The 26,447-nt window shown below is 52.1% G+C and overlaps 1 protein-coding gene across 1 annotated transcript in view; it reads right to left on the minus strand.

Annotated features, from left to right (window-relative positions):
* Col13a1 (collagen type XIII alpha 1 chain) overlaps nucleotides 1–26,447 on the minus strand; it is a 123,726-nt gene that overhangs the window by 27,538 nt on the left and 69,741 nt on the right. The window contains exons 12-22 of the mRNA XM_087898165.1: nucleotides 23,838–23,903; nucleotides 21,022–21,129; nucleotides 19,342–19,368; nucleotides 18,338–18,373; nucleotides 9,599–9,643; nucleotides 8,271–8,303; nucleotides 5,808–5,834; nucleotides 2,777–2,863; nucleotides 2,164–2,217; nucleotides 1,063–1,107; nucleotides 649–717 (exon numbers count right to left, since the gene is read on the minus strand). Of these exons, the coding sequence (XP_087754291.1) occupies nucleotides 649–717; nucleotides 1,063–1,107; nucleotides 2,164–2,217; nucleotides 2,777–2,863; nucleotides 5,808–5,834; nucleotides 8,271–8,303; nucleotides 9,599–9,643; nucleotides 18,338–18,373; nucleotides 19,342–19,368; nucleotides 21,022–21,129; nucleotides 23,838–23,903 (597 nt within the window). The remainder of the gene's footprint in view (nucleotides 1–648; nucleotides 718–1,062; nucleotides 1,108–2,163; nucleotides 2,218–2,776; nucleotides 2,864–5,807; nucleotides 5,835–8,270; nucleotides 8,304–9,598; nucleotides 9,644–18,337; nucleotides 18,374–19,341; nucleotides 19,369–21,021; nucleotides 21,130–23,837; nucleotides 23,904–26,447) is intronic.

Genomic DNA, 26,447 nt, shown 5'->3' on the forward strand with positions numbered 1-26,447 from the left:
TGCTGTCCCGGGTGGACTAGACCCGCTTACTGTGGGGTGTGATCTCTTAATTGAAGGCAAGAAGGACATAGCACCCCCTTTTCCTCCTAATTCCTGCAGGGGCTTCCCCTGCCCTTTCTTTTTCTCCCAGAACCCAGAGCAGAGGCTGGCAAAGCACTTCCTTGAAGCTCAGCAGGCAGCTGACCCCGTGGTTCTGACAAAGACTCCCACACCTCCACACAGCCTCACACACTGGAGCTCTGGAACTGCCTGGTCCCGATTAAAGATGGGGGGCCGCCAGTCTAGTGGGTTGAAATGCGCTAAAAACCCTTCAGCACATGGGACAGCTCTTCCACTTACTGCCACCATGAGCCAGCCAGGAATGAATGTGTCAAGATAGGGGCACCTATTTAAAAGATGGGGGCTCATGAACTTGAAACAGGATGAAACTGCCAGAACACTGTGTTTCAGAGAGGTAGTGGCAGCTCCTACCAGGTGAAGGGGGTGCCCATGAGTCATAAGCCCCCAGAGCACTGAGGGGTGGCATTTTATGGGAAGAAGGGGACTCCCAATGGCTCTCTGCTTGGCCAGAGCCAAGTTTTAACCAGTTGGGCTAAGACCTCCACTCGGACTTGGAGATCCCCAGCCTCTAGAGTGGAGGCCACTCACCTGAAGCGCCTCGTTGATGTTTCCATTGTAATCCACCATCTCTCCCTTCCCGGGTTCACCCTTGGAGCCCTAGAAGGCAGAGGAGTTCTCGGTCAGAGCCTGGGACAGGAGGGGCCTGAGAGCCTGCAGCCTATGGTAGCTGCTTGTAGCTACCCTGTAGCTGCCTGGCGGTCCCTGTAGCTGCCTGGACACGGGGTGGCATAGAGCATCCGGGACTGTTTGCCAGGGTACTCGAGGCTTTGTGGAAAAAACGAGCAGTGTGTGCTTGAGCTATACAGGTCCAGAGATGGATGAGTCTAGCCACCATGGCTAAGCAGATGCCCCTCCTAGGGACAGCGCACGGTTCCCTTCCCACCTCTCCATGAGTTCAGGGTCAAGTCCCTTCATGCTACAACTTCAGGCGGATGAACATACCTTGGGGCCAGCTGGTCCCTGCACCCCAGCTGCTCCTGGTTGCCCCTGTGGCAGACAAATGAGTGAGACGGTTGATAAGACTGAACATTGATGTCCTCGAGTGAGCTACACTTCAGGGGTCACAGAGGGGCCAGGCAGACCATTCATCTTGGCTCAGACCAACAGAACAAACTTCCCTGCATGCTTCAGTGCGGACTCTGCTCCCTTCCAGAAACATCCCTAACATTGCCCGCACTTTCTTCCTCTGAGTTTGAATTACCTGGTGTCCTACTCCTTTTGCACTTAATGATGTCCCTTCTTTTCTGCCCTATGTTGTTAGAGATTCTCCTCTGTCCCTTTGGCCACCTTTTTCCAGTTCCCTAAACCACAACCTTGGTGGTGCGTTTCTAGCCCTTTGCTTCCTCTGACTTCCCTTCTGTACCGGTTCCATTTTCTGGTGTCCAGTGATGGCCTCAATGAGCCCATGCAACATTTTTTAGGGACCTCTCTCCCTGGGACAGAGGGAACCACAGGGCAAAAACAGAGTTCAGGGATGTCACAGCTAGAGGGATACTGATGTCCTAGAGTGGGCCAGGGGCTGGGGGCTGTTCCTAATGGAAATAGGACTACGTAACGTGGAATAGATGGAACAGGGGTGTCAAGCAAAGGGCAAATCACACATCTAGTTTTCCCATGACCTTTGAAGGCAAAACACAAAGTCAAAGATAAAGAGAACTTGAATTCTGGCCCTTTGAGGAACAGGCCTCTGTGTCCCTCCCACCTCAGCATTTTGGTTATTATGGGCCTGTGAGAGAGGCAGGGAGAACCAGAGAGGAAGGAGTTCTCCATCTAGATTTGTGGCTAGGGAAGCTACTATGAGCCAGGGTTCAGACTCATTCTCTAGCTGAAGCGTCCCATTCTCCAGGCAGGCTTTTGCATGCCCATTGTCTCAGCGGCTGCTTCTCTGAGATTCCAGCCACGAGATGGAATCAGGAACCATAGCTGGCTAGCCCAGGGTCAGCACTGGCATCAAGTCAGACTAGGGAGGGTTGATTTCCTGAGTTGTGTTTGAACAGCCCTAGCCATCCTCATCATGTTGTTCCTGACTGTGGGGGACTCTACCTTGTCTCCTTGCTGCCCTGGGGGTCCAGCCTGGCCATCAGCACCAGCTTCTCCCTGGGAAGCAGAGAAAGAGGGTGAGGACACATTGGGCAGCCACTCCAGACACTGGAGATGGAGAGGTCTGTTGGAAAGACACACTACACCAGGTCCTGCCTGCCTGGGCAACAGAAGGGGACACGGAGGCCTTGGGGATCAGGGTAGAGATCCCCTGAGTTCAGGCTGGGCTGTGTCAGGAGAGACATGAAGGCAGAGGCCACTCTAGTACTTCCTTTAGTGGCCCTGGAAAGTGGACCCGAGTTTGTGGACACAGCTTTCTAACTCTCCTCCCTTATATCAGAAGCCATAGACACGGTGGCCAGGCATCTCCAAGTCCCTATTGAGACCCAAACTGTGACAACCTCATGACCTATGACCCCAGGTCCGAGAGCATGGGGTGGTGGTGGTGCTGCCTCTGCCAAAGTCACAGCTCCTGCTGAGTTAGGCTGGAGCTGTGTCTCTAGGATGCTGGGAAGGCAGTAACCACACATGCTTCACCTTGCCCTCCTGTTGCTATCTACCTGCTCCTCTTTGGGGCTCCACATCTCTATTGACACAGACACCAGCGAAGACTCACCTTTGGCCCAGGGGGCCCAGGGAGCCCTGGGGGGCCAGGCTCCCCCCTGCCTCCTCCAATGGCATTGCCTGCATCACCTTTTTCTCCCTGGAGAGGGAGAGGGGGAGAGAGGGGAGAAGAGAGAGAGGGAGATTGAGGCAGACTGAGAACAGCTTCTTCAGGATGTCTGGGGAGGCAGTGCCCTTCTGTCTTAGAGTACTGCTTCCCTAGCTCTTCTTGTTTTGTTTTCAAGATATGGTTTCTCTGTGTAGCTCTGGCTATCCTGAAAACTAGACCAGGCTGGCCTCAGACTCACAGAGATACGCCTGCCTCTGCCTCCCTTGTGGCTCCCCTGGCTCTTGTCTATCAGTCCCTCCTTGGCCTCTGCTTCCTGTTGGACCTCCATCCTGACTTATTCCTGCTCTTCAGACAGGCAATGGCTGACATCTCTGCTCTGTTCCTATGTGAGCCTGGCTCTTAGAATTCTCAGGATGGAGCAGAGACCCTGGGCACAGTTCACTGTTGAGCCCCCTTCTCCTGGGAGCCCCTGGAAGAGAGAGGAGAGCAGTTTGGAAAGTCAGAGCTTGGAAAATTCCCCCTTGTATTCACTGTGCTGTTGTCTTTATGTCTGTCCCCTTGTCCCCCCCGCCCCCCCCCCCCCGCACTAGCCCCTGTCTTTTCTGCCTGCCTTCTCCTGCCTCTCGACAGAACCCATAGGCCAGAATGTCCTTTTTGAGAAGCTTGTGTCATGGACTAAATTGTGTTCCAGTAAAGTTTGGTGTGGAAGTCCTAACCTCTAGTACTTCAGAAAATGACCTGTGTTGGAAATAGGGTCATTGAAGATCAGTTAAGATCAAATATAAAGGGGATAACACTGGAGGAGATAGGACCCCATTTTCCCATTACATTACTGGATGGGGAAGTCTGGAGAGAGACAGACAGACACACAGACATAGACACACAGCTGATTTGTGAAAATGGAAGAAGACGAGGTGAGGCTTCTGCAAGCTGAGGGGTCATGAAAACTGTCCTAAATCACTCCAGAGTAAAAGGCTTCAGAATGTACTCCCCTCCCACCTGCCCTTGGGCTTCTGCCTTCAGGGCTGAGAGGCCTTAAGTTCTGCTGTTGATTCATTTGGGTCTGTGGATTGTTGATTCAAGATTCCCTGCTTCAGCTCTGTTCAGCGTTAAAGACCTCAGCTATCTGTCCCCATGGCACAAATCGCTGAGTCCTATAGGGCTACTGGAATCCAAGCCTCATTTCATAGGTGGAGCCAGTCTGCCCCATGAAATAGGTGACTTAGGGTTGCCCCTCACTGAGCTCACGGCAGAGCCAGTCTCCTCCAGGTCTCGCGTGGCCTGCCTCTTAGGGTACCGTCTTCATGTGCCTCCACAGTGTCCGTATGAGTCAGCACGGTGTCGTAACAAAACACCGTGCCTGAGTGGTTGAGATAGCAGAGATCTAATCTCTTATCATGCCCAACTGCTGTCTGGGTGCCTGTGTGAGGGAGAAGGGACAGTCTCTCCTGGCTCATAGATGGCTGTCTTCTGTCTGTTCTCACTTGGCAAAGAGGAAGACTATCTTCTGGTAAGTCCACCAGTGCCATCAGGTTAGGGTCCCATCCTTGTGACCTCAGTTAATCTTTATTATCCCCTAAAACCCCTATCTTCTAGTGCAGACACCTGGGGGCTCTGGGCTTCAGCATATGAATTTTGAGGGGCGTAGTTCACTCCAGAGCAGTGCCCAATGGAAATGTCGCCCCACCAACAACCAGCAGGGAATTGATGCAGGTCGGCATTAGAATTCTTGTCTCCACAGTGCAGTGTGGTAATGCCATTCCTGTATACAAGAATATGATCTGGGGGACTCTGGGGCCACAGTCTTAATGATCTTTCCAGCTGGAGCCAGTTAAGATGGCACACTGAGTTTGTAGGTGTCATATCCCTGCAGCTTGCCCTTGGGTACAGGCTGCCTGGTAACAGGGTATGGAGGCAGGAAAGGAGGTAGAGAGCCAGGCAGGAGCCTAGTAAGGAAAACTGAGAGTGGGGAAAAGGAAGGCCTGACTAGCTCCCCACTTGTCTGGGCTGTCCCTGGGGTGGGTTTTAGCCTGGCACTCCCAATAGCTAGAGCAAAAGACACATATTCTATCTACAGAAATGCTTGGCAACAAGATGACGAGGTAGGGTCCTTGCCCCCTGGCCTTTCACTGGTAGCCAAGGACTTCTGGAAGTGTTTGTGTCCCCAGGTTGGCTGGTCCATGCCACACCCCCTTCATCCACACCATCCCTACGCAGCATAGTAGCTACTCTGTGCCGTCTTTCCCAGCCCATCTGGGACGCGAGCTTTCTTGCACCTCTCAGTGATAAGAGAAAGCCATTGATAAAAGGTCATGGTGGTGAGGGGAGGATGGGGTGGAACCAGAGGTCAGGGTTTCCAGACAACTATCCCCAGGTTCCCTATAAACAAGAGGTGTTCAGATAAATACATGGGGACTGCATACTGCATTGGCTTTTCAGGATTTTCCAGAGCGCATTGAGCAGCGCTCCCCCCCCAGGCCTTCTGCATGCCAGATATGCACACATCCACTATCCCTACTCCTCTTTTATCCTTCCCTTGACCAAAAGTCTTGCCAAGTTTGAGTGTGCTCAATGAGTTTGGGACCTTCCTGCCTCAGCCTCCCATGGAGGCAAGATTCTAGGCCTGTGCACCTGGCCTGACTCCACGGAAGATTTTTTTAACACAATGATTTTCAAGTTCATTGGACTTTTCTGTCATGCTACATGAACATGTTATTGTTCCAGATAAGATGAGACACCAGGTGAAGTGCAGGGGATAGCATATCATGGCTTCCATGCCCTTCCCCTCCCCCCCCAGCAGCTGCCACACATGCAGACAGGGCTAGGAAAGAGGAGACTCCTCTCCTTGCAATCTGCTCACATACACCCTGGCTGGGCCTCAGGGGGCCAGAAGCAGATTGGTGGTCCCTGCCAGCCTCACCCCACAGTCAATCTCATTTTTCTATGCTCTGCAGGATTCCCTTTTCGTCAATACCTTGGCTCCTGGAGTCCCAGGCTCGCCCTGTGTGGAAACAAAAAGACTCAGTGAAGAGAGAGAGTCAAAGGGGGAACAAGGGCTCTCTGCTTAGAGGGAGGGGCACTTCCTCTGCTCAGGGTAAACTCCAGGATAAAAGCCTTCTGGGAGGCCGCTCCCGAGGGTCTCATTTTCCCCTGGATCAGTGGTTGTCAACCTTCCTAATGCTTCATACCTTTAATGCAGTTCGTCACGTTGTGGTGACCCCCCCAACCATAAAGTAATTTTTGTTGCTACTTCACAACTGTAATGTTGCTACTGTTATGAATCATAATGTATATCTCTGTTTCCTGATGGTCTTAGGCGACCCCTGTGAAAGGGCCATAAGACCCACAAAGGGGTCACTATCCACAGGTTGAGAATCGCCAAGGACACAGTCAACAAGACAAAATGGCAGTCAAGTAAATGGGAAAGAATCTTCACCAACCCCACATCAAACAGAGATAAAAAAATCAAAAAAATATAAATAATTCAACTGAAAAATGGGGTACAGATCTGAACAGAGAATTCTCAACAAAATGGCCGAAAGACACTTAAGAAAACACTCAACATCCTTAGCCATCAGGGGAATGCAAATCAAAATGACTCTGAGATACCATCTTACACTAGTCAGATGGCTAAGATCAAAAATACTGATGATAGTTTATGCTGGAGAGGATACGGAGTGAGGGGAGCACTCCTCCATTGCTGGTGGGGGTGCAAACTTGTACAGCCACTTTGAAAATTAGTATGGCGGTTTCTCAGAAAACTGGAATCAACCTACCTCAAGACCCAGCAATACCACTCTTGGGCATATACCCAAAGTATGCACACTCATACCACAAGGACATTTAATCAACTATGTTCATAGCAGCATTATTTGAAATAGCCAGAACCTGGAAACAATCTAGATACCCCTCAACCAAAGAATGGGTAAAGAAAATGTACATTTACACAATGGAGTATTACTCAGTGGTAAAAATTTGCAGGTAAATAGATGGAACTAGAAAAAAACATCCTGAGTGAGGTAACCCAGATCAAGAAAGACAAACATAGTATATACTTAGTCATAAGTGGATATTAGGTATAAAGCAAAAGATAACCAGCCTATAGTCCATGACCCCAGAAAAGCTAGGTAACAAGGAGAACCCTAAGAATGACATATATGGATCCCCTTGGTAAGGGGAAATAGACAAGAACTCCTGAGAAAATTGGGAGTGTCTGTGGAGGGGGAAGGGAGGGCAGAAGGGGAGGGGAAGAGAAGGGATGTGGGGAGGAGAACATGAGGGAATGGGATGTCTGAGATGGGGGAAGGTCAGAGAGGGAGAGCAAGGAAAGAGATCTTGATTGAGGTGGTCATTATGGGTCTAGCAAGAAACCTGGCACTAGGGAAATTCCCAGGGATTGACAAGGATGACCCCAGCTAAGACCCTAAGCAATAGTGGAGAGGGTACCTGAACTGGCCTTCCCTGTAATCAGATTGATTACTACCTTGTCAACTTAGGAACTTCATCTGTCAAGTGATGGAAGCAGATGCAGAGATTCAGTTAGCACTGGGCTGAGCTCCCAGAGTCCAGCCAAAGAGAGGGAGGAGGGATAATATGAGCATAGGGGTCAAGACCATGATGGGGACACCCACAGAAACAACCAACCCGAGGTAATGGTAGCTCATTGACTCCAGACTGAGTGAGGGAACTTGCATAGGATCAAACTAGGCCCTCTGAATGTGGATGACAGATGTGTGGCTGGGGCAGTCTGTAGAGCCACTGGCAGTGGGACCAGGGTTTATTCCTAGTGCTTGAACTGGCTTTTTGAAGCATCTTCGGAGGGACTCCTTGCTCAGCCTAGATATAGGAGAGAAGGCCTTGATCCTGCCTCAAGTAAGTGCTAGACTTTGTTGACTCCCTATGGGAAGCCTTATCCTCTCTGAGGAATAGATGGGGGTGGGTGGAAAATGGGGGAGTGGGAGTGGGGGAGGGAGAGGAAACTGGGGTTGGCATGTAAAATGAGAAAAGACTGTTTTAAAAATAAACAAAAAAAGAAAAAAAGAGAGAGAACTGCCACCCTAGAAGGATGGGCAGGTTAGGAGCATCCCAGAAGGAAGGGTGGAGTGGTGACCCCTAGTGAGCAGAGCTGCTGCAAAGATCAAGATTGGGTACCATTGGGTACCTCCATGGTACCCACTGGCTTAGTTAAGGGTTCAGAGAAAAGATGTTGGCTCTTCTCTTGTAGGCTTTGGAAGCCCGTGGGAGCTGGTTCTGAGTTTGGGAAAGATTTGGCTTCTCTCAGTGGCAAACTAAGGAGGCCCTGGATGGAGGCTGGAGACCTGGCTGAAACCTCTCTTCTCCCCTGGGTCCCACTGCCATGCTGCTAAACCCCTGCACCCCAGCTCTGTGGTCTCATCATACTCTGCCCCTAATACATAGAGCGACAGTGTCTACCAACCTTCATCCCAGCCACGGCGATCCCAGGAGCCCCCTGGTAGAGAAAAAAAAAAATAGGCATGAGGGTCTCTGAGTTCAGAGGCAGCGAGCTAAACAGCTCTGCCTGGCCTTCCAGCCTGTGCGTTTCTGCTGACTGACAACCAGCAATGCCCGAGTGTGGGAGAATGTGACATACTGAGTTTGGCACCCCAAGAGCGCACTTGAGGATGGAATATGGGCTGTCCATTTGCCGAACTACCGGGACTTCACTGGGATGTACAGTGGGGACAGGGAAGCTTGGGCTAGGTCCCTGTGGCCAAAGGGTGGAGACTACCAGGCAACACCATAGGAAGGCACTGGTTTCGCCAAAGCAGAGTGCACCCTTCTGTATAAGTGGGGCTATTTCACTCACAGCTTTCTAGACCTTGGCCCTCAAGAACTGGGAGCAAGCCCCATTCCTTCCTCTGTGTGTTGTGTACGTGTGTATGCACATGTGTTTGCAGGGATATACCTGCAAATATGTAAACACATGTGGAGGCCAGAGGTCAATGCCAGGCTATTCCTCTATTGCTCTCTGCCTTATTTTTTGAGGCAGGCTCTCTCACTGAACCTGGCACTCACTGGTCGTCTAGACGGGCTGATCGGCAAGCTCACAGGACCCCCAGTCCCTCTTCCCAGTGCCATATAGGCATGCACCACTCTATTTATGTGCAGTTGGACAGTAAGCTCTTTTTGAGACATGTAGCACAGGATGGCCCTGAACTGGATATTCATCCCAGGCTGGTCCTGAACTCCTAATTCTCCTAGCTCCACCTCCGAAGTGCTGGATCACGTGTGTGTACCACCACACCTGGTTCACAAAATTCATTTTCCTATTTCCCCAAGGCCACACACTTGGAGGTGACAATGTTGTTTAAAGTTCCACTTAGAAAAGCCCAAGAGAGTTGAAGAGATGGCTCAGAGGTTTAGTGCACTGACTGCTCTTCCAGTGGTCCTAAGTTCAATTCCCAGCAAACATATGGTGGCTCACAACCATCTGTAATGAGATCTGGTGCCCTCTTCTGATGTGCAGATAGAATACTGTATACATCATCATCATCATGCCCAAGAGGAGGATGTTGGGGTTCTTGTTTTCTTTGGATCTGAGGACCATACAAGAACTGATAGCTGAGGCAACCAGAGCCACATCACACTAGCCTCACTCATGTTAGGAAAGAAAGATATAGGAAGGGGGGTGGTTGAGGGAGTGCGGACCCTGTTTTCCAAACAGTTTGTGAGAAGGAAGGGATCCAAGAAGGAACTAAGATTCCCAGAGTTTTGGAGGGAATATGCATAGGAAGGGATGGGTACCTTGGCTCCATGCTTGCCGGGCATTCCTGGCATGCCCCGTTCTCCCTGGAAAGAGAAACCAGAAAAGGATCAGACTCAGCATTATGGCCCATAAGCTTGAGCATCCAACCCCCACGAGTTCAGGGGACCCTGCCATGGCCGCAACCAAATGGACCACTTCCCCCAGTTCCGTGACACCATCTTGCAGGAAGACTCGAGTCATAAGTGTAGAGGAGAAAGAGAGAGACGAAGAGGAGGATGGGGGGTTGAAATGAACAAGAACACACACACACACACACACTAAACCTAGTCATGGAGATGCCCTTGAACTAGATCTGCAGCTGAGGATGCTTCTGCCTCAACGATGCTGGGCTTGGAGTCAGCCTCTGGCAAGAGCAGCCATGTGGCTACTTACCTTCCACAGACCTTTCCATCCCCAGCAGGTTTGCCTACATGGTGCCCATGCTGGGTCAGACATGTGCTTCTCTCTGCTTTTACCCAGGGCCTCCTCTTCCCAAGCTCGTGGGGCTTGTGAGCTATCGTTCATTTTTCCAAGCCCCTTTCTGATATTGCCTGGCCACACGCATGCTGTGGCTTTTCTGGGGTTCATGGGCAGAGCTGTACCGTCTCAGCTCCGACCCTCTTTACTTTCCTTTCTCCCGCAACCATCAGCTCTACAGGAGCTGGGGGCGCCAGGAAGGCACTCACACCATCATGAAACGGGTCAGGAGATGACAGCCAGTGATAAAGGGGGGCTAAAAAAAAGGGGAGTCAAGACTTCAACCCAACTGTCTAGGAGATAGCTCTTTTCTCACGCTCTGCACCCCACAGGGCACCTCAGTATGAAGATGCAGCAGGGCTCTGCCAACCTGCTGTTGCCTGCCTCAGTGGTGCTGAAGGTGATGCTGGGGAAGAGAAGGCCAGAGCCCAGACACGGACCCCCACTGGGGCTCCCGCCTGACCTGTGCTGCTTTATCTGCTCAGACTCTCACAGGACCGCCCTGCCTTCCCTTCTCCAACAGAGGCGAGAGCGACTCCCACTCTTCCTCCACGCCAGGCCCTCCCTACTGGTGTCTCCAAGTCTCCCAGCACATGAGTTAGATAATGAGGCTTCCAACGTCCCGGTCTCCACTGCCCACAGATAAAAGACACGGGGGCTCTTGGGCTCCTGAGCCCAGTCTGTGTCCATCCTTGTTTCCTGGTGAAGATAAACCACTGCGATCCTAAAGGTGCCCATGGCCTCACGACTCTCTGCTACTTCCTCGGTTCAAAGTCATATTTAGGACTCTGAGACCCTTTACTGTCCCCATGTCCTAGTTCTGGGTCCTCACATTGTATCCCCTACCCCTAACACCGGACTGAACCTGGAGCTTCATGTACGCTAGGCAATCGTTTTACTGTTAAACTCTACCCTCACGAGATGTCTTTATCTTTAATTTTGAGACACAGTCTCACTAAGCTGTGCAGGCTGACCTTGAGTTCACTCTGTCACCCAGGCAGGATTGGGAGCCTCCTGCCTCAGCCTCCTGATGATTCAGACTAGTGTCACCACGCCCAGCTTGCTGTGCACTAGACATCTGTACACACATTCCTGCCCGCCTGGGACAGACACTGCAATGCATTCATCCTTTTCCAGCCAAGTACCTGAGTTCTACAGAAGCCCCCAATCTTTATGTCCAAACACCAAATAAATCCTCTTCTACCCTGACCTGCTCAGGGTGCCAAAGGGGTCCACACGGGCAAGTCTGCTCTGTGGCCAGCAGAGGGTGCAGGAGGACCTTCTTTGAACTTTGCCATCTTGGCCACAGTGGTCTTAAAGACTTCTCAGGGTCCTTGGTGGCACTCATCTCTAGAGGACCAGGTAACCCTGATAAGATTCCAATGGACTCCACCCCTCTGATTTAGCCAGGAGGAGGCCCTCCCTAGTCCTGTGGTTCTCAACCTGTGGGTCGCAACACACCTTGGGGGTTGCATATCAGATCTTTACATTACGATTCATAACAGTAGCAAAGTTACAGTTACAAAGTAGCAACAAAGTAACTTTATGGCTGGGGGTCACCACAACATGAGGAACTGTATTAGAGGGTCGTAGCATTAGGAAGGTTGAAAACCACTACCCTAGATAGAGTCCCTTTGTGCTGGAGGGCTGTCACCTTGGGGAGGCCTGGTTGCTCAGGATCTCCCGTTTGTTTTATTCCTGAGCTTTCTGCAAGGTCTCTGAGATCCTTCCCACCTCCCGTGTGTGACGCTGGTCTAGGTGTCGGTGTGACTGTTTTTCTCTCTGAGTCCATGCTTCTTTTTTTGCACAGTGAGATCAATCTGGATATATTTCGCCCGCTCCGCTCCCAGCCCCACCCTGGCTGCTTGCATGGCTCTGGGGAGGGAGATCAGTTAGAGCTGGGGAGGAGAGGTCTGGTCCACGGTTCCAGAAAAAGGAGTCTTAGCTTTGGATAAAAGTACAAGTCTAGAAGGGGGTCTTGATGGGGTCCCTCCTGTGCCTCCAAGATGGCCAAGGATGCATCTACTGGGGCAAAATAGCCTGCAGCTGGAGGGCAGCTGAGAAGCCATGCACATGGGCTAACCCAAATCATCCTTAGCTCAGCTGGCTTGACTTTGTGAAAGCAAGCCTGTGCACACAAAAGAACCAGCCATCCTTACTTCCTTCTCAGGAGCGGTCCTCTTTAGGGTGGCTGAGCTCCCTCTTCCTCACTCCCAGCCCCCCTTGGTTGATCTTGGTCTCAGGGCCTCAGGACTTCCCTCCCTCCTGCCCTTTTGCTGGGCAGGAAGCAGGGGCGCCTGGCTGACCCCACACCAGGGCTCTCTTCATTCATTAGCCTCACTGCTCAGCTCCAGCCTAGGGGCTTGCCCTGTCTGACCTCTGGATAGGCCAGAGAGCATTGCTTCCTGGCTGGGGGCGAGGCACCCTTCAGGATCCAAGATGCTGCTTCGGAGGGAGAAGCGGGGGCTGGTGTGGCCATGGCTGAAGGACAGCGACACACTTTGAAGCCATGGCATGCCTTTGTGAGATTTAGGGCCTCCTTTTCTATTGCCCTCTTGAGTTTTTTTTCAGTTCCAAAGGCGCAGGTGGAACTGTGCTCGGCTTTGCTCCGCTGGCTCAGTGCCGTGCTTGGCTTGTGGCTTGGATCTCACAGCTGTCCAAGCCTATGGTTTTGATTGCTCTCTGCCTCTGCCTTTCTAGTAGGGATCCCAGAGACTCCCTGGTGGTGGTGGTGGTGGGGCTCTCCACAACCTATCTGGACCATCCTGTAGCTGGGCAAGTGGGTGCTCCAAGTGCCCCAAAGGGTCTTGGCTCCACTGCCCAGCATGCGATGACTGTGACTCCCAGACAGCCAATCACCCTTGGAGGATGGTGGCTCTTTAACAGAGTGCCAAAAAACCAATGGGTGGAAGCTGCAGGTGGGGAGGGGGGAAACTGTAGTCATTGTGGTTCAAGAGACACATGGTTAGGGCCGCACTAAGTCATTTTGAAGGCCTGTCCCAGCTCCTAGGAGCCCCCTCATGTGTCCTCACATCCAGTATCAACAGGTTCTGTGTCCTTTGAAGTTTCTAGGTGGGAGGACCCATCCTGTCCAGAGATGACAGGATGGCACAAGCTTGACCAGCGGGTGTGGCCTCCTAATTGGTGATTTACTGTTTGTTGAACAAGCTGCACAGGGACTTGGCAAGAAGTCTGTCTGGAGGGAATAGGGGTGGGGCTTCAATGTCAGCTCCGCAGCCAAGCAAAGGGCCGGCAGGCAAGGGAGATGAATGGATTTCCCTAACTCGGGGCCAGGGATCTCTTGCAAAGGGCCAGTGACATAGCATCTTTGTTCTCTGCTGGGGATGGGAGATTGTCTGGTGAGTGGGCTGGGAAAGCTGGGGAGCCCCTGAGTTGGAAAAGCTGGAGAAATGAGGGTAGGAGACCCAACACTCTTGCGAGAAAAAGGTGACTGAGTTCCCACTTCCCCAGCTTCCCTGCCCAGAAGCAAGGATCCAAGAAACCAGGGAAATCCCAGGTCCTCCGGTAATTAGGGCTGGCAGGGAGTGATCCAGGGAATTCCTGGGTCGGGTGCCCCCATTGAAGGCTTGGGGCTTTGGAAGGATGGCTGGCTTGTAATCGCAATTTGAGATCGGTTGGTTGTGTAGTCAGTTCCAAAGTCAGTTCTAATTAATCTGTGGACTTTGGAGGGCAGAACAGAGCCCAGAGGTCATGGAGTGGGGGCTGGGGCTGTCCCGTCCCCTTGAGGCCCTTGTCTCCCTGTTCTTATCTGCATCCATTTCAAGAGTCTGGATGTCCTCACTGGGACTTCCCAGCATTGACAGAAAATGCTATATTCCCTCTGCTGCCTGGAAATGCCACAGGGAGCTTGGGTTACTTGGACCCTCTGTGAGCCAGAGGACCACAGGGATCACTCAGGAGTAGTGGAGATTTGGTAAGAGCTGGTTTAGAAGCAAGTATCAGCTCAGCTATCTAGGGTCACACCACTGGGCAAAGCGCGCTCTCAATTCATCTAAATGAGGTACCCATGTGCCCAAACCTTCTGTCCTGCAAGATCTGAACCCAGCTGTGCTCTTGGTCTCCACAAAGAGGACATCTCAGCTGCCACCTCATGTCCTCCCTGGGAAGATGAGGGAGAGAGCCTTTCAGAACACTAGTTTCCCTTGGAGACCCTAACACGCGGATAGCAAAGTCATTGAGAGTAGTAAGGCTTTGGATTTAGACAGCTAGAGGGAGGCACACACTGTGATCCACGCTGTACTAGAGATTATCAAAAAATCCGACTTTTGGAGGTGGATTTAACAGAGACAGTACAATGGTGCATGGCGGGGGGGGGGGGGCTGGGGATGAGGCTCAGTTGGTAGAATGCTTGCCTAGTATGCACAAAACCCCAGGCTCAATCTCCGGCACCCCATAAGCCAGGCGTGGGGCAGCACAGCTATAAAACCCCAGCGCTCGGGAAGTCAGAAGGATCAGGTGTTCGAAGTCATCCTCAGCTACCTAATGAGTTTAGGGTTAGCTCAGTGAGGGGGCGGGGCAATAAGATGATGCCTGTGGAGTGCCTGGCACCCTGCCTGGTATGGTATTCACAACGCTGGTCATCACCCCACAGAACTAACTATCTCCTTCAGAATGTGTGTCCAGCTATGGTCCTCTACAAAGACCCATGCGGATGATCTGCGGTGCACCCGACACAGTATTAACTCGGGTGCACTTAGGGATGAGCTCCCATCAGGTTTATAGGTCTGAGCCCCACACTAGTCTGAACGAGAGCTGAGGTTGTGATGTGTGATGTTCGAAACTGTATCGTGCAGCAGAGTTAAGATGGATGCTCGCCATCAACTTGGGCCAAACAGGTACCGCATGGGTACACAACGATATACGCAATGTCTAGGCAGGAGGGTTGGTCCCTGGGAAGGTACTGGGCTGCACAAGGGTGCCAGTCACCCTGGGTTTTGATCTCAAAGAGCTAGTAGTGGAGTCATCCTTGCTGTCCTGGCTGAGAGGACACGGACCTGGTCCAGCCGGTGGAGCGATGGAGTGAGTGTTTTATCCTCATACTTCACAGGCTGAGAAATTAAACTCCACCTTGTGTGCCAAGCCTGGGAGACAGAGCAAGTGGAGCTCATGAGGCAGGTCCGTCTGCTACACCAAGGACTCCCCCTCTCCCATGGAGACCTCGACCTCGATGGGGCGGGTGTGTATCTTTCTCAGCTCTGTGTCACCATAACTGGTGGCCACGCCTCCCTTGGAGGGAGGGGGGGAACATCTTTCTGACATGCATGTTCACTCCTCTCCCAAATTAATTTCTCCTTCTTGAACCTTAGCGAAGCACAGAGTGGGAGGAAAGAAAGAGAAGACAGATGGGTGGGTGGGGGTGCCATTCAGCCTTCCTCTCCTAGAGAATCCACAGGTGCTTTCAGACAGGCTGGAGAGTCCTCGCTTCTGATTCCAGCATGTTCACCAACTGTGAAACTTTAGGCAAAGTCTTAACACCTGGGGGGGAGGGGAGGGTCTTTCAGCCCTGGCTCTGGTGAGGTTGGAGTTAGACAGATGCCATTGCACTTTGGCTGAACTAAGACACAGAGGATGGCTGCACTTGACTTAGCATGAATGACAATCACTCTGTGTCAGGACTGGGAGTGTCATTTTGGGCACGAGGATTGCTGGGGTCAGGATGCCACGGTCCCAGTGTGTCTGTCTCCTCGCTAGTGGACCAGGACACACGGAGGAATTGGTGATTCCAGGGCACCAGAAGAGGGAGAATGGCATAGGTGTGGGGTGCTGAGGTTACCTGGGAGGTAGCCAGGGGCGGTGAAGGTCCAGAGAGATAGAGGGGGTAGTTACAGCCTTGAGTGATAGAAATTGTGAAAAGAGACTTCTACGGAGGAGCAGAGAGGCGTGGTCTGGCAAAGAGAGATGCCGTAAGGAACTCAGAATGAGAGGCTGGGCTGAGGGGGCTCTCTGACTGCCCTACACACAACTGGGGAACAAGGTGCCAAGAAGCTAGAACTCACAAAGCTCTGTAAGGCCTCCAGGAAGCCATGGCTTCCCTGAGCAAGAAGGGACTGTAACCTCAACCGCTGCAGACGCACATGTTACCAATCAGGCCAGTGATTCCAGGCCTCTAGCTCCCTGGCACCTGGCATGAGGAAGTGTCTCAGTTAGAACTGGTTTGTTTGTTTGTTTGTTTGTTTGTTTCTGGAGGGTCACCATAGTACTCGTTCACGTCTAATCCCCGGAAAGCAGCACAGTCCCGGTTCGTCAGACTAGAGTTCTCTGCCCGAACCAGCTTCCTCTTCCCCAGGAGCTGCCCCTCCCTCAGCGAAACTGCGCCATTCCTCTGCAAATGCAGGGATGCCTGGATTGACTGACCCCTGCTATCATCTGCCCCCATGGAGAGTGGACATGGCTCCGGGTCCCCCAGTATCGGGACACCCTAGCCCACAGCTGGGCTCTCTCCAGCCTCATGACAACTGCTTCCCACACTCTGTGTTTGCGGTGGAGGTAGACACTGCTGGTCACAACAGTCCCAGACAAGGGCATCACCGTGACCCCGGGGGCCCCTCTGACAGGCCTCCACCCCTTCACAGCTTGAAAGATCTGACCTGACTGCTAATGGGAAAACCGAGCCGTGTTGCGCCAGGAGGCAGTAAATTTTGTGAGTCTGAGTGAGTGGATGGAGGCAGCCGTGGGGGTTGTAATTTCCACTTCCTGACACAATGCAAGCCTCTCAGTTTATGCAGAACTAATTAAAGATCTCTGGTGTCTCACCGCTTCCCCCACCAGGCACCCATAAAACACCACAGCAAATGGCAGCCACCAGAACCGGAGTGGGGCGTGTACTCCTAGCTGAGTGAGCCTCTCTTTCCAAGATTCCTTCCCCCACTCATACCCTTCCTTCCTGCTGCATTTTCCCACTTCTGGAAGGTTCTGGAGGGTTCTGGAGCTTCCCAGCCAATGGCTGGGAATCCTTGTTGCATCTGGTACCATAGGAAGGACCCAGACCTGATTTGAATTCTTTGACTTCTCCTAGCTGAGACTCGGGTGAGCCTCAGTTTCCCCATGCAACATGCAACTACAGCAGTTCTCCAGGGGTATAGGATTGGGAAGAGTGCAGGCTGTGTTGCAGGACAATGCTTGGCCTACTGCTGGCATTCAGTAAGTCCTGGCTGTCATCGAAAGTATTATACTCTTACAGTTATTGTAGTAACTGCTTCCGGGCCCTGGCTCAAATGGTTTCCTTCACTAAAATACTATTTCCTTTCAGATCTGCTAAGGGATCGCAGAGGTCAGCTTGAAACAGCCACGGAGCTTTTTCTGCCCCTTCAATCATTCCGTCAGAAGTAGGTCTCTTCCTCTGCTGCTGCAGGTAGCTTAGCTGTGTGACCCATTTGAGCAGAAGGTCCTTAGGAAATGTGGTATGAGATGATGCTGAGAGGGTGCTCATGCATTGAACCTTCCCACCTTGGAGGCTGCTCTGAGCCTACCTTGCTGTGGGGAAGCCTACCCAGCTTGCTGAAAGATAAAAGGCACCTGGAGAGCAGAAGCCACCAGCCAGGACCACCCACAGGCCTGAATAAGGCTATCTTTCCCCTCCCAGCTATCATATGCTAAGTTTCTACTCCTGTGAACCCAGGTGGAACTGTAGAACCTCAGGTCACCAATCCATAGAAACATAAGAAATAATCCTGATTTTAAGCTAGTCAGTTTGGGATAAGTTGTTACTCAGTACTAGGTAGTTGATACATCCATTCATATGGTTGAGCGCTTGATTGCTTTAACTCTTCCCACTTGGGCTCTATCTTTCCACCCTGCTTTCAGAGGGCTTTGTAGTAGTGGCACTTAACCGTTAGCTTCTGGTAGGGCAGTCTGGGTGGGAATGCTTGTCTGTCTGACCTGAGAATTGGTCTCAAGTAGGGCTGGGTCTGTTTACACCCCCTTCTAGGCTCAGCATGGAGCTTGTGTTAGAGGAGCCTAGTATTCTGGATCACCCAGTCCAGATACCAGACATAGCCAGCCAGGCCAATAAAAGAGACACTCCCTTACTTGAGGCTGGGTTGGACCACCAGCCTGCCAAGACCCTGTCCCATCGGTTCTGAGCATTCAGACAATCTTATAAACAAGGAGGCACATATGGCTGGCACAGGTGTAAGCATATGCTCTTACCCACCTAGCCCTGGCTGTGTGCATCCCTGTAACAAGGCCCCTCTTGGGTTCCTCACAGAAGAGGTAGTGTCCTCCCTCCCCTTCTTGCTTACCTTGCGGCCATGGTAGCCCTGGATCCCTGGGTCTCCCTGGGGAAGAAAAAAAAGCCAAATGGTTTTCCATACCAGACCAGCTGGTGATCTCTGCTACACAAGGCCACCTTCTGCCTCCCCATGACCCCCCCGGGAGGTACCCCAAGGTCCCCAGATACGGTTTTGATGCCTGAAAGGCACTGCAAGGGGTCAGCTGTTGGGAGACCTGGGACCTCCCGCTTTGGTTCTCCCAATGAATCTCCTTCCCATCCCCCTCTCCCCCAGCTCCCTGCATCCATGTTTGCAAAGTGTGGCCACCCTCGTTGCTTTATGCCCTCTGGTCCCCAGAATTTCTGACTTCAAAGTGCAATTGCCTTTGCCATCGAGGGCTGCCGGGCAACATCTCACAAGGGGATCAGTTCACTTTGGAGGTTTTTCCATATTGGACAGTTTTGGGGACACTATGACCATGCCATGACATCTGTCCGCCTTGTGTTTTCAACTAGAACACAAAACCCCAGGCAGTACTTTCTTCTTTTTTTTTTCTTTAAAAAACAAAAACAACCTTTTTAAATTTTTATTTATTTATTTATTTATTTATTTATTTTTTAAAGACATGGTCCCCTGTAGCCCAGGCTGGCTCTAACTTGCTATGTAGCCACATATAACCTTCTGGTCCTCCCTGCCTCTGCTTTCTGGCTGTGGACATAGGCATCACACTTTGTTTATGAAGCACTGAGGAGTCAAACCCGGGACTTCATGCATTCTAGGCAAACCCTCAACCACTAAACTACACTTCCAACCCTAGAGTGTACCTTCTATGCCAACCATAGTGCTGGCTTAGCCAGCCTGAGCACCCAAGAAAGGTGTTACATATTAGGATCAAAACAGTCCAAGAAGAGGAGGAGATGTTTCAGAAATGGACCATGTTTAATCCATCACTCAGCTCCAGTCCCTCTCAACTGGCACCCCTTACAGTGAATGCCTTCCCTAGAGCACCCATTATCACTTAGGGGACCACTCACCTTTGCTCCAGGAGGCCCAGGTAAACCCTGTAGAAATAAGGAGAAGGTGAATAAAGTTAATTGTGTTCACAGTGGGGGATGGAGCAGAGAGCCCCAGATAGCTTCAGGCCGGAGCAGAGAGCCCCAGATAGCTCCAGGCCGGAGCAGAGAGCCCCAGATAGTCCAGGATGTCCTGGAGAGTAACTGACACCTAGGGAGGGCACATGGGGACAACAGGCTAGCATCTCTGACTGGAGCCATGTGGGCACTGTGGGCAACTGTGCTGAGCTCGCCCACTGGAAAGTAGGTCAGTGGCCTGGGGCTAAATTGGCAGTGTGGCTTAGTAAAGATCCTTCAGTCACGTACCTCCTAATTTAGGCCCCTTGCTGGAAAGCTGACCTTGCCCAACAAAGCCCTGATCTTGCTCTTGGCCCTGAACCCCTGAAGAAGAGCCTGTTGGACCCCGTCTGCCACAGCAGCTGGCCATGGTGAGTTGGTGTGGGTACAGGGGTCTGTGGGTACCGAGCGAGAGACCAGGGGTAACTGGGTACTGTGGTCTTGGATGGAGGTCTGGGCAGTAAACGTGAGCCAGAGAAAACCATGAAGTCTAGTCTGTTTCAACTGGTGTAAAAGACACTCAGGGTTTATTCCTCTATAAACGATCTAAGAAAAAGCAAACAATACACCCTATCGTCATGTAAAGAGCAAGAGCCCAGGACTGGGTTGGAGGGTGGTAGTTGCCAAAGCAGCGAATTTGGGGTACTTTGGAGGGTTAGTCTGGCTCAATTTTCTGCATTCATTTTCTTTCGATTTTTCTGTTTTCCTCCTTGACAGACGGATGGAGGTGTGACTAACCCCCACCCCCGCTAAAGTCCTGGGGTAAAACTGTGTAAGTATGCTTTTTGGGGACCAAGCTAAGCACAGGCTGTCACTACAGCACAGTCCTCCTAGCCCAGTGGGAGATTACAGTGGCCAGAGCTGTTGTCTAGGTCACAGGGACCGTCCACGAAGTCTCAAGATGGCTAAATGTCAGAGCTGCTGAAGGGCCTGGGCACGAGCTTGAATGACTTTGGTGCCACCTCCTTCAAGCTACTTGGAAAACTTTATCGGCATTCTACGCATGTATGTCTGCTATACTGTGGCTGTGGAGGACACGGTCTTGGCCAGGGTTTGAAAATGAGTGAGCTGGAGGTGGATCTGTCACTTGACGGGGATGTCCATGGCACCCTTCCCCAGCTGCTACAGTACCAACCCTCAGGCCCATGGATACAGGGCCCCACTGACTGGGAAGCTCGCCTGGAAGGCGGTCCAGCAGCATGGATCCTGCATTTTCCTTGAAAGACATAGACATCAGAGGCCACCCCCAGTACCTGTCCAGAATCCACTGCCCTGACTCTGGCTTTCTTAAACCGGGGCTGGGGACAGATGGAAAAGGCCCTTCAGACTTCTTCCAGTTACTCTGCAGTGACGTGATGTAGTACTTATTAGAGTGACCCATGGAGACCACGACTGACAGGGACCTGCAGCTGTGTTGGTAGAGCTGGGAGGGCAAACAGGCAAGCAGAGTCCCAGACATGGATGGTTACTCGCAGAGGCCACCCATGTTCAGGTCCTTGACAAAATGTTTCTGTCATTTTGGTCACTCTTCAAGGTTCAGAGCCTTCTGGAGACTTCTAGGGAGCAGAAAAGAGGGATACTTACAGGTGGCCCTATAGGCCCCGGCAATCCTGGGTGTCCCAGAGGGCCACTTGGTCCTGGGGGGCCTGGTGGCCCTGGAGGGCCTTGGAGGCCAGCCTGGCCTTGTTCCCCCTGAAGTCAGAGAAATCATGCATTAGAGAGAAGGTCTCAGAGCAGCGATCAGGCCCCGCCCCCACCATGTGCCATGCATCTGCCGAGGCCTCTGTGGACCCTGCTAGGAACGCAGTGGGGAGCAGTGGGTGGATGGTGAGGGTAACGGTGGCAGTGATGGTGAATGCATGCAGGGGCTAACGGCAGCAAGGAGTGGTCCAAGACATCGGGTTGCTGAGCTGTGGGGGCTTCTACAGGTCTTCAGGGCAGAGGACTTGGCAGTAGTGGCAGAAATAGAGAATGAGAGATGATCGCTGGCCTGAATCCAGGCCCTGCTCCTGGCCTGGCCCAGTGCCTGGGCTCAGTCCAGGTGGTCTGCAGCCTGCCTCTACCGCTCTCTTAATGTATGGAGTTTATCATTAGCCTTGGCCTCCCAGAGACAGGATAGGAGCATGGGGGTCCTTGGTCTCCATCTTAGCATACAATGGTTTTGATTATCTGTTCTAGAGGATCAAATGAGATCCTAGGTCAGAGGCCATGGGGTTTCATCTGGCTCACTGTACAGTTGAGCTGGGCTCATCAGCCAAGTCCTTGCTCTTTGGAAGTGGATTCCAGCACCATCTGCTAAATCCATCAGTCAGGATCGGTTCTTATGTAAGCTTACCCTTTCCGCTAACTCGCGACCACCTTGTGTAACATGCATAATCAATACATATTTATCGATAGGAAACTGGTAGGCCTTCTCATGTCCCATGGTGGCTGACAGTATAAAACCCTAACTCCCCAGAGAAGCTGCAGAGGTCATGAGGGCAACTCCTTCTGGTTCTGCTCTGGAAACCAGGGTCAAGGCAATACGGGAAAGTCTTGCCGGGCCACCTCTGTGTCTTGGACATGGACACAGCAACAGGTGGCAGCTGGATCTACTCCTCCAGGAAAGTGGTTCTCCACCTATAAGTTATGACCCCTTTGGGAGTCAAACTCTGTCCTGCATATCAGATATTTACATCATGATTCATAACAGTAGCAAAACCATAGTTATGAAGCAGCAGCAAAATAAGTTTTATGGTCAGGGGTCACCAGAACATGAGGGACCGTATTAAAGGCTCACGACATTAGGAAGGTTGAGAACCACTGCTCTACGGTCTCCTACCAACGAGAAATGAAGACTATGTGCCACAGGGAGCTGGGATGCAGCTACCATAAGATAATCATGCATGGTTCTGGTATGTATGTGTATGCACACATGTGTGGAGGACACACACGTGTGTGAGTAGTCTTGGCATCATTCCCCAGAGGCTGTGCTCATTTCTTTTGAGACAGGGTCTCTCACTGGGACCTGGAGATCACCGGCTAGGCTAAGAGAGCCCCGGGGGAGTCTCCTGTCTTTCCCATCCCAGGGCTGGGATTACAAGTATGTGCCTGGAGGTCCGAACTCATGTCTTCCCACTTGCCCAACAGGCATTTACTGACTGAGCCACCCTTTACAGCCCTCACAGTAGGACCTAAAGTACTGTAAATGTCCATCAAAGGGTGCCCTAAGCAAGCAACTCTGGAAGTCACTGTGTATGTGTGTGTGTGTGTGTGTGGCGTGCTCAGGGGCACTACCTCACCTTCCCTCTAATGGGGCCTGTCTGCAGCAGGATGAGCGCCCATGAATGGGCCTGGCGCTGCTTTGAGCTGCCAGCGGCCTCCTGAGCAACCCTTGGAGCCCTGGAGGCTCTCGAGGATTTGGTGGGGTAATGCGAGCCGCGGTCTACAAGAATGGGCTGAATGCTTAATAGGCTGCGCCTGTATCATGTGACTCTGTATTTTTAGCTGATCATTGGAGTGAGTTTTCAGCCTTATTCAGTCTGGGACACGAGTATCCACGTTCCTGGGCTGTGGACTCACCAGGCAAGTAGCTCAAGGGCCTGCCACTCCCTGCTCCCAGGGCCCTGGGGACACCTGGGCCACAGAAGGCAGATGAAGGGTAAGACAGGCAGCCCCTGGCCTCATGTGACCTCAGACATCATGGGACCTCAAAAAAAAAAATCAGTGATGCTTTTTCCCTGGGAACCTGCTCCTGGCCAAGCCTCCTTGGAGACAACAAGCCAGAAGGCAGGAAGGTAGCTGTTTGCCTGCTGGTTGTGGGTCATGCCGCTCTACAAACACCCTCGCTCCTCATGCCCAGGCTCTGAGTGGTAAAACTCAGCCCGAGCAGGGAGAGTGTGGGTTCAGGCCTCAGACATCTGGCTCTCACGTCCACTTCACCCTCTTGCTATTCCTGTCACTCTGACCGGGTCTTTTCACTCCCTGAGCCTCAGTTTCCCTACCCTATCACAGTCCCTGTGCCTGTTCCTACTTTACTGTGGAGGGAGCTGAGGCACAGTGGGAACAGGCAGAGAAGCTGGGCATAAATCCTCGCTCTGTGACATCAAGCAGCTTACTGAACATATCTGAGCCTTTATCTCTGCATCTGCGCAATAAAGACAGTGGTGAACCATTGAAAGACAACGTTGGGCCTGGAAAATGGATGTCGGGATGCCTGTTGGTGGTGGCTGTCAGGTGTCATGCTGTGGTAGGACCTGTATATACTGTGTCTTTCTTGTTTTTATGGCAACACTGGGCCAATGATTGTCCAATTTGCAGTAACTGTTAGAAACAGGTTCTGGCATAGCGGGTAACCCCAGCAGCCCTGCCATGACCCCAAGATGTGCGAAGCCCCTGGGAAAGCCCCATGAGGTGTCTACCTGAAAGGTCCGCCTTTTAATGACAGGGGGTGGAGCCAGCCGCACGGAATTGAGGAGAGGCAACAGCTGAGGAGAGACAGGAGTTGGAAGGCCAGAGGGCAGAGGCCAGAGGTCGCAGGTATTCAGAGTGATGCAGGAAGTCCCCAGAAGGCCAGGTGGAGAGAAGAGGAGAAAGATCAGTGTGAACACAGCAGCAGGATAGACTTGGGGGAGGGGGTGCAGTAGGCACCCCCGAGGCTCAGATCTAGAGACAGACACAATGCTGATCTTGCTTTTTGGCAGCCTCAGCTGTCCTTTTGAAGGTGTGGCCTCATAAGTACCCTGCCTCAGCTCTGGCTACTAGTTAGTAGCCTCCTTGAGTTCCGGAAGAGGGGCTCTCCTGGCCAGGCCCACCCACCTCTGATGTCACACCAGGCCACTCGGGCCACATAACACATCACCCAGCATTGCACTGCCCCACCCAGGCCTGCCGGGTGGACGGCGGCTGCTGGGCTGAGGGTCGGGAGCCACAGAACGAGCTAAATTGGTGCATGGAGTCAGGCTGGCGTGTGGTCCCTGTGGGTTCCTTTTTGGTAGGACCAGAATGGTTGATGTCAGCAAATCTGAGGACCACGGTCAAGGGAAGTTAAGCCTGGCCTCCGGGTTGAGTTGGCTGCGGGTGTGGCTTGTGAGGCATTCACTAAGTACTGTTGAGGCCTCATTCTGTGGTTGGCATGCTCAGAAAAGATGTCTTAGGAATGGTCAACCACTTCTAGGGGGACGGGCAGCTTCTGATCACATTATCTAGCATAATTTTCATTTTGGGTCATTTTTGCTTTTTGTCTCCCTTCTTGGCTAGGCTGAACCAGCGGAGATGACCAGAAGGTGAGAACCCATATGAAGACAAAGACCTTGGGGGTGGGCAGGTCAACCCCATGCATTTAAGTCTGCTCAACTCTCCAGAGGACCCTGGGCTGGATGTGAAGAACATCCACAATCCAGCCGGGCTGAAAACTCAGTTAGGGAATTAGGAGCCCATCTGGGGTGGCCCTTCTAGGCTATTCCTGTTGCACACAGGGGCGACTGCCACACACTAAGCCATGCAGAACACCATCCTCCCACGCTGGGCCCAGGGATGTGCGATGTTGTGCTCTGTGTCCAGGAAGCATCTCAGCCAAGAGGGGCTGGAGCCCATCTAGAACCGACAAACCTTTAGGGCAATTATTGGGTTGGAGCGCAGACCTGCTAGGATGCCGCTTGGGTGCTCCTGGTTCGGGAGGCAAAGGTAGCAGAGATGGGGTCACATGGAGCAGAAGAGAGCCCACAGACCTCCTAGCAATAACTAGGATACTAAAGGACTTCCCGCTCATTACCTAGCTCTTTCCTTTCCTTCTAGACTAGCCTGGCTGTCCTGGAGACCTGTCAGCATCCCCACCTCTTCCCACCCCTCAGAAAGCCAGTAATCTACTAAAGGCTTCCTAGTCTCATACTTTTAAATCAACTGGCCTGCTGGTTGAGTCTTCACGACTCCTCCCGTCCCTGCCTGCCTGAAGTCCTTAGACTATGCTTCTGGAACTTCCTTCCACTGTTCCCTTCTCTGTTCTTGTACAGGGTTGCGGGGCAGAGATCCTGCCCTCCCTGACCTAAGCATCCCTGCAGACTCAATGACACACTGCAGAAGGTCTTGCAGCTGTGCTGTCTCTGTGCCAGGGGATGCTCTTTCTTTTTTGGGTAATAGAACCATCTTGCAAGTCCATCGTTCCAAATAAACACAGCTGGCTTTCTATTGTTGCCAGGATGAGGCTGGATGGAACGGCAGGGTCCCACATCCCTGAATAAGCCTGGATCTCAAACCTATTGCTGCCTCTTACACACTAAACCATGCACAGCCTCTCTCCGGCCCAAGGACCCAGATGTCAGGGACCAGCATGGTTTTCTGTCCTAAGAGGCTGGGTAGAGGCTGGCCATGCTAACCATACCTTCCCAGAGACCCTGTACATTCTGAGCCTATTTTGTGAAGGGGTAGGAGTGGGGTGAAGGGGTATGATACACTCTACCCACTAAATTCTACCTCCCCTCCCCCCGGCTGTAGTAGCAGCCAAGGGAAATAGATTGTGTGTTTCTGGGTACACTGTGGTCCCTACAGATGGAAGGTCATCTAAGATGATTTTCATACTTTCTGCCCAGGACTGAGCATGACAGGGCTGGTCTACAGGATGTCCCACTGGGACTTCAGGGAGGAACTGGGGAGGGACTCCACCCTCCCTTGTCTCCAGCAGGATCTCTGTCATCAGGGCACAAGTGAACATTAGGTTCCATAAACTTAGAGGAAGGCAGGAAAAGACAGGGTCAAGAGGGACCATCTCTGTTCAGAAACATCCCACCCCATCCTAACACTCCTGCTGAGAAGGGTTTCCTGTGTTCCTAACAGACAAGATGCACACTGCCTCCAAGGATGCGGGGACCAGATGGCCTCCCCTCCTGGAGAGCTGGGTCATCTAAAACCATGACTAACTCAAAAGTCCCTCATATTTGTCCCTGACTGCCAGACATGCTCACGCGCGTGTACACACACACACACACACACACACACACACACACACACACACGTGTGTGCGCACCCGACAGGGC

Source organism: Myodes glareolus, chromosome 18 (assembly GCF_982192425.1).
Source record: "Myodes glareolus chromosome 18, mMyoGla1.1, whole genome shotgun sequence".
Lineage (NCBI taxonomy): Eukaryota > Metazoa > Chordata > Mammalia > Rodentia > Cricetidae > Myodes > Myodes glareolus.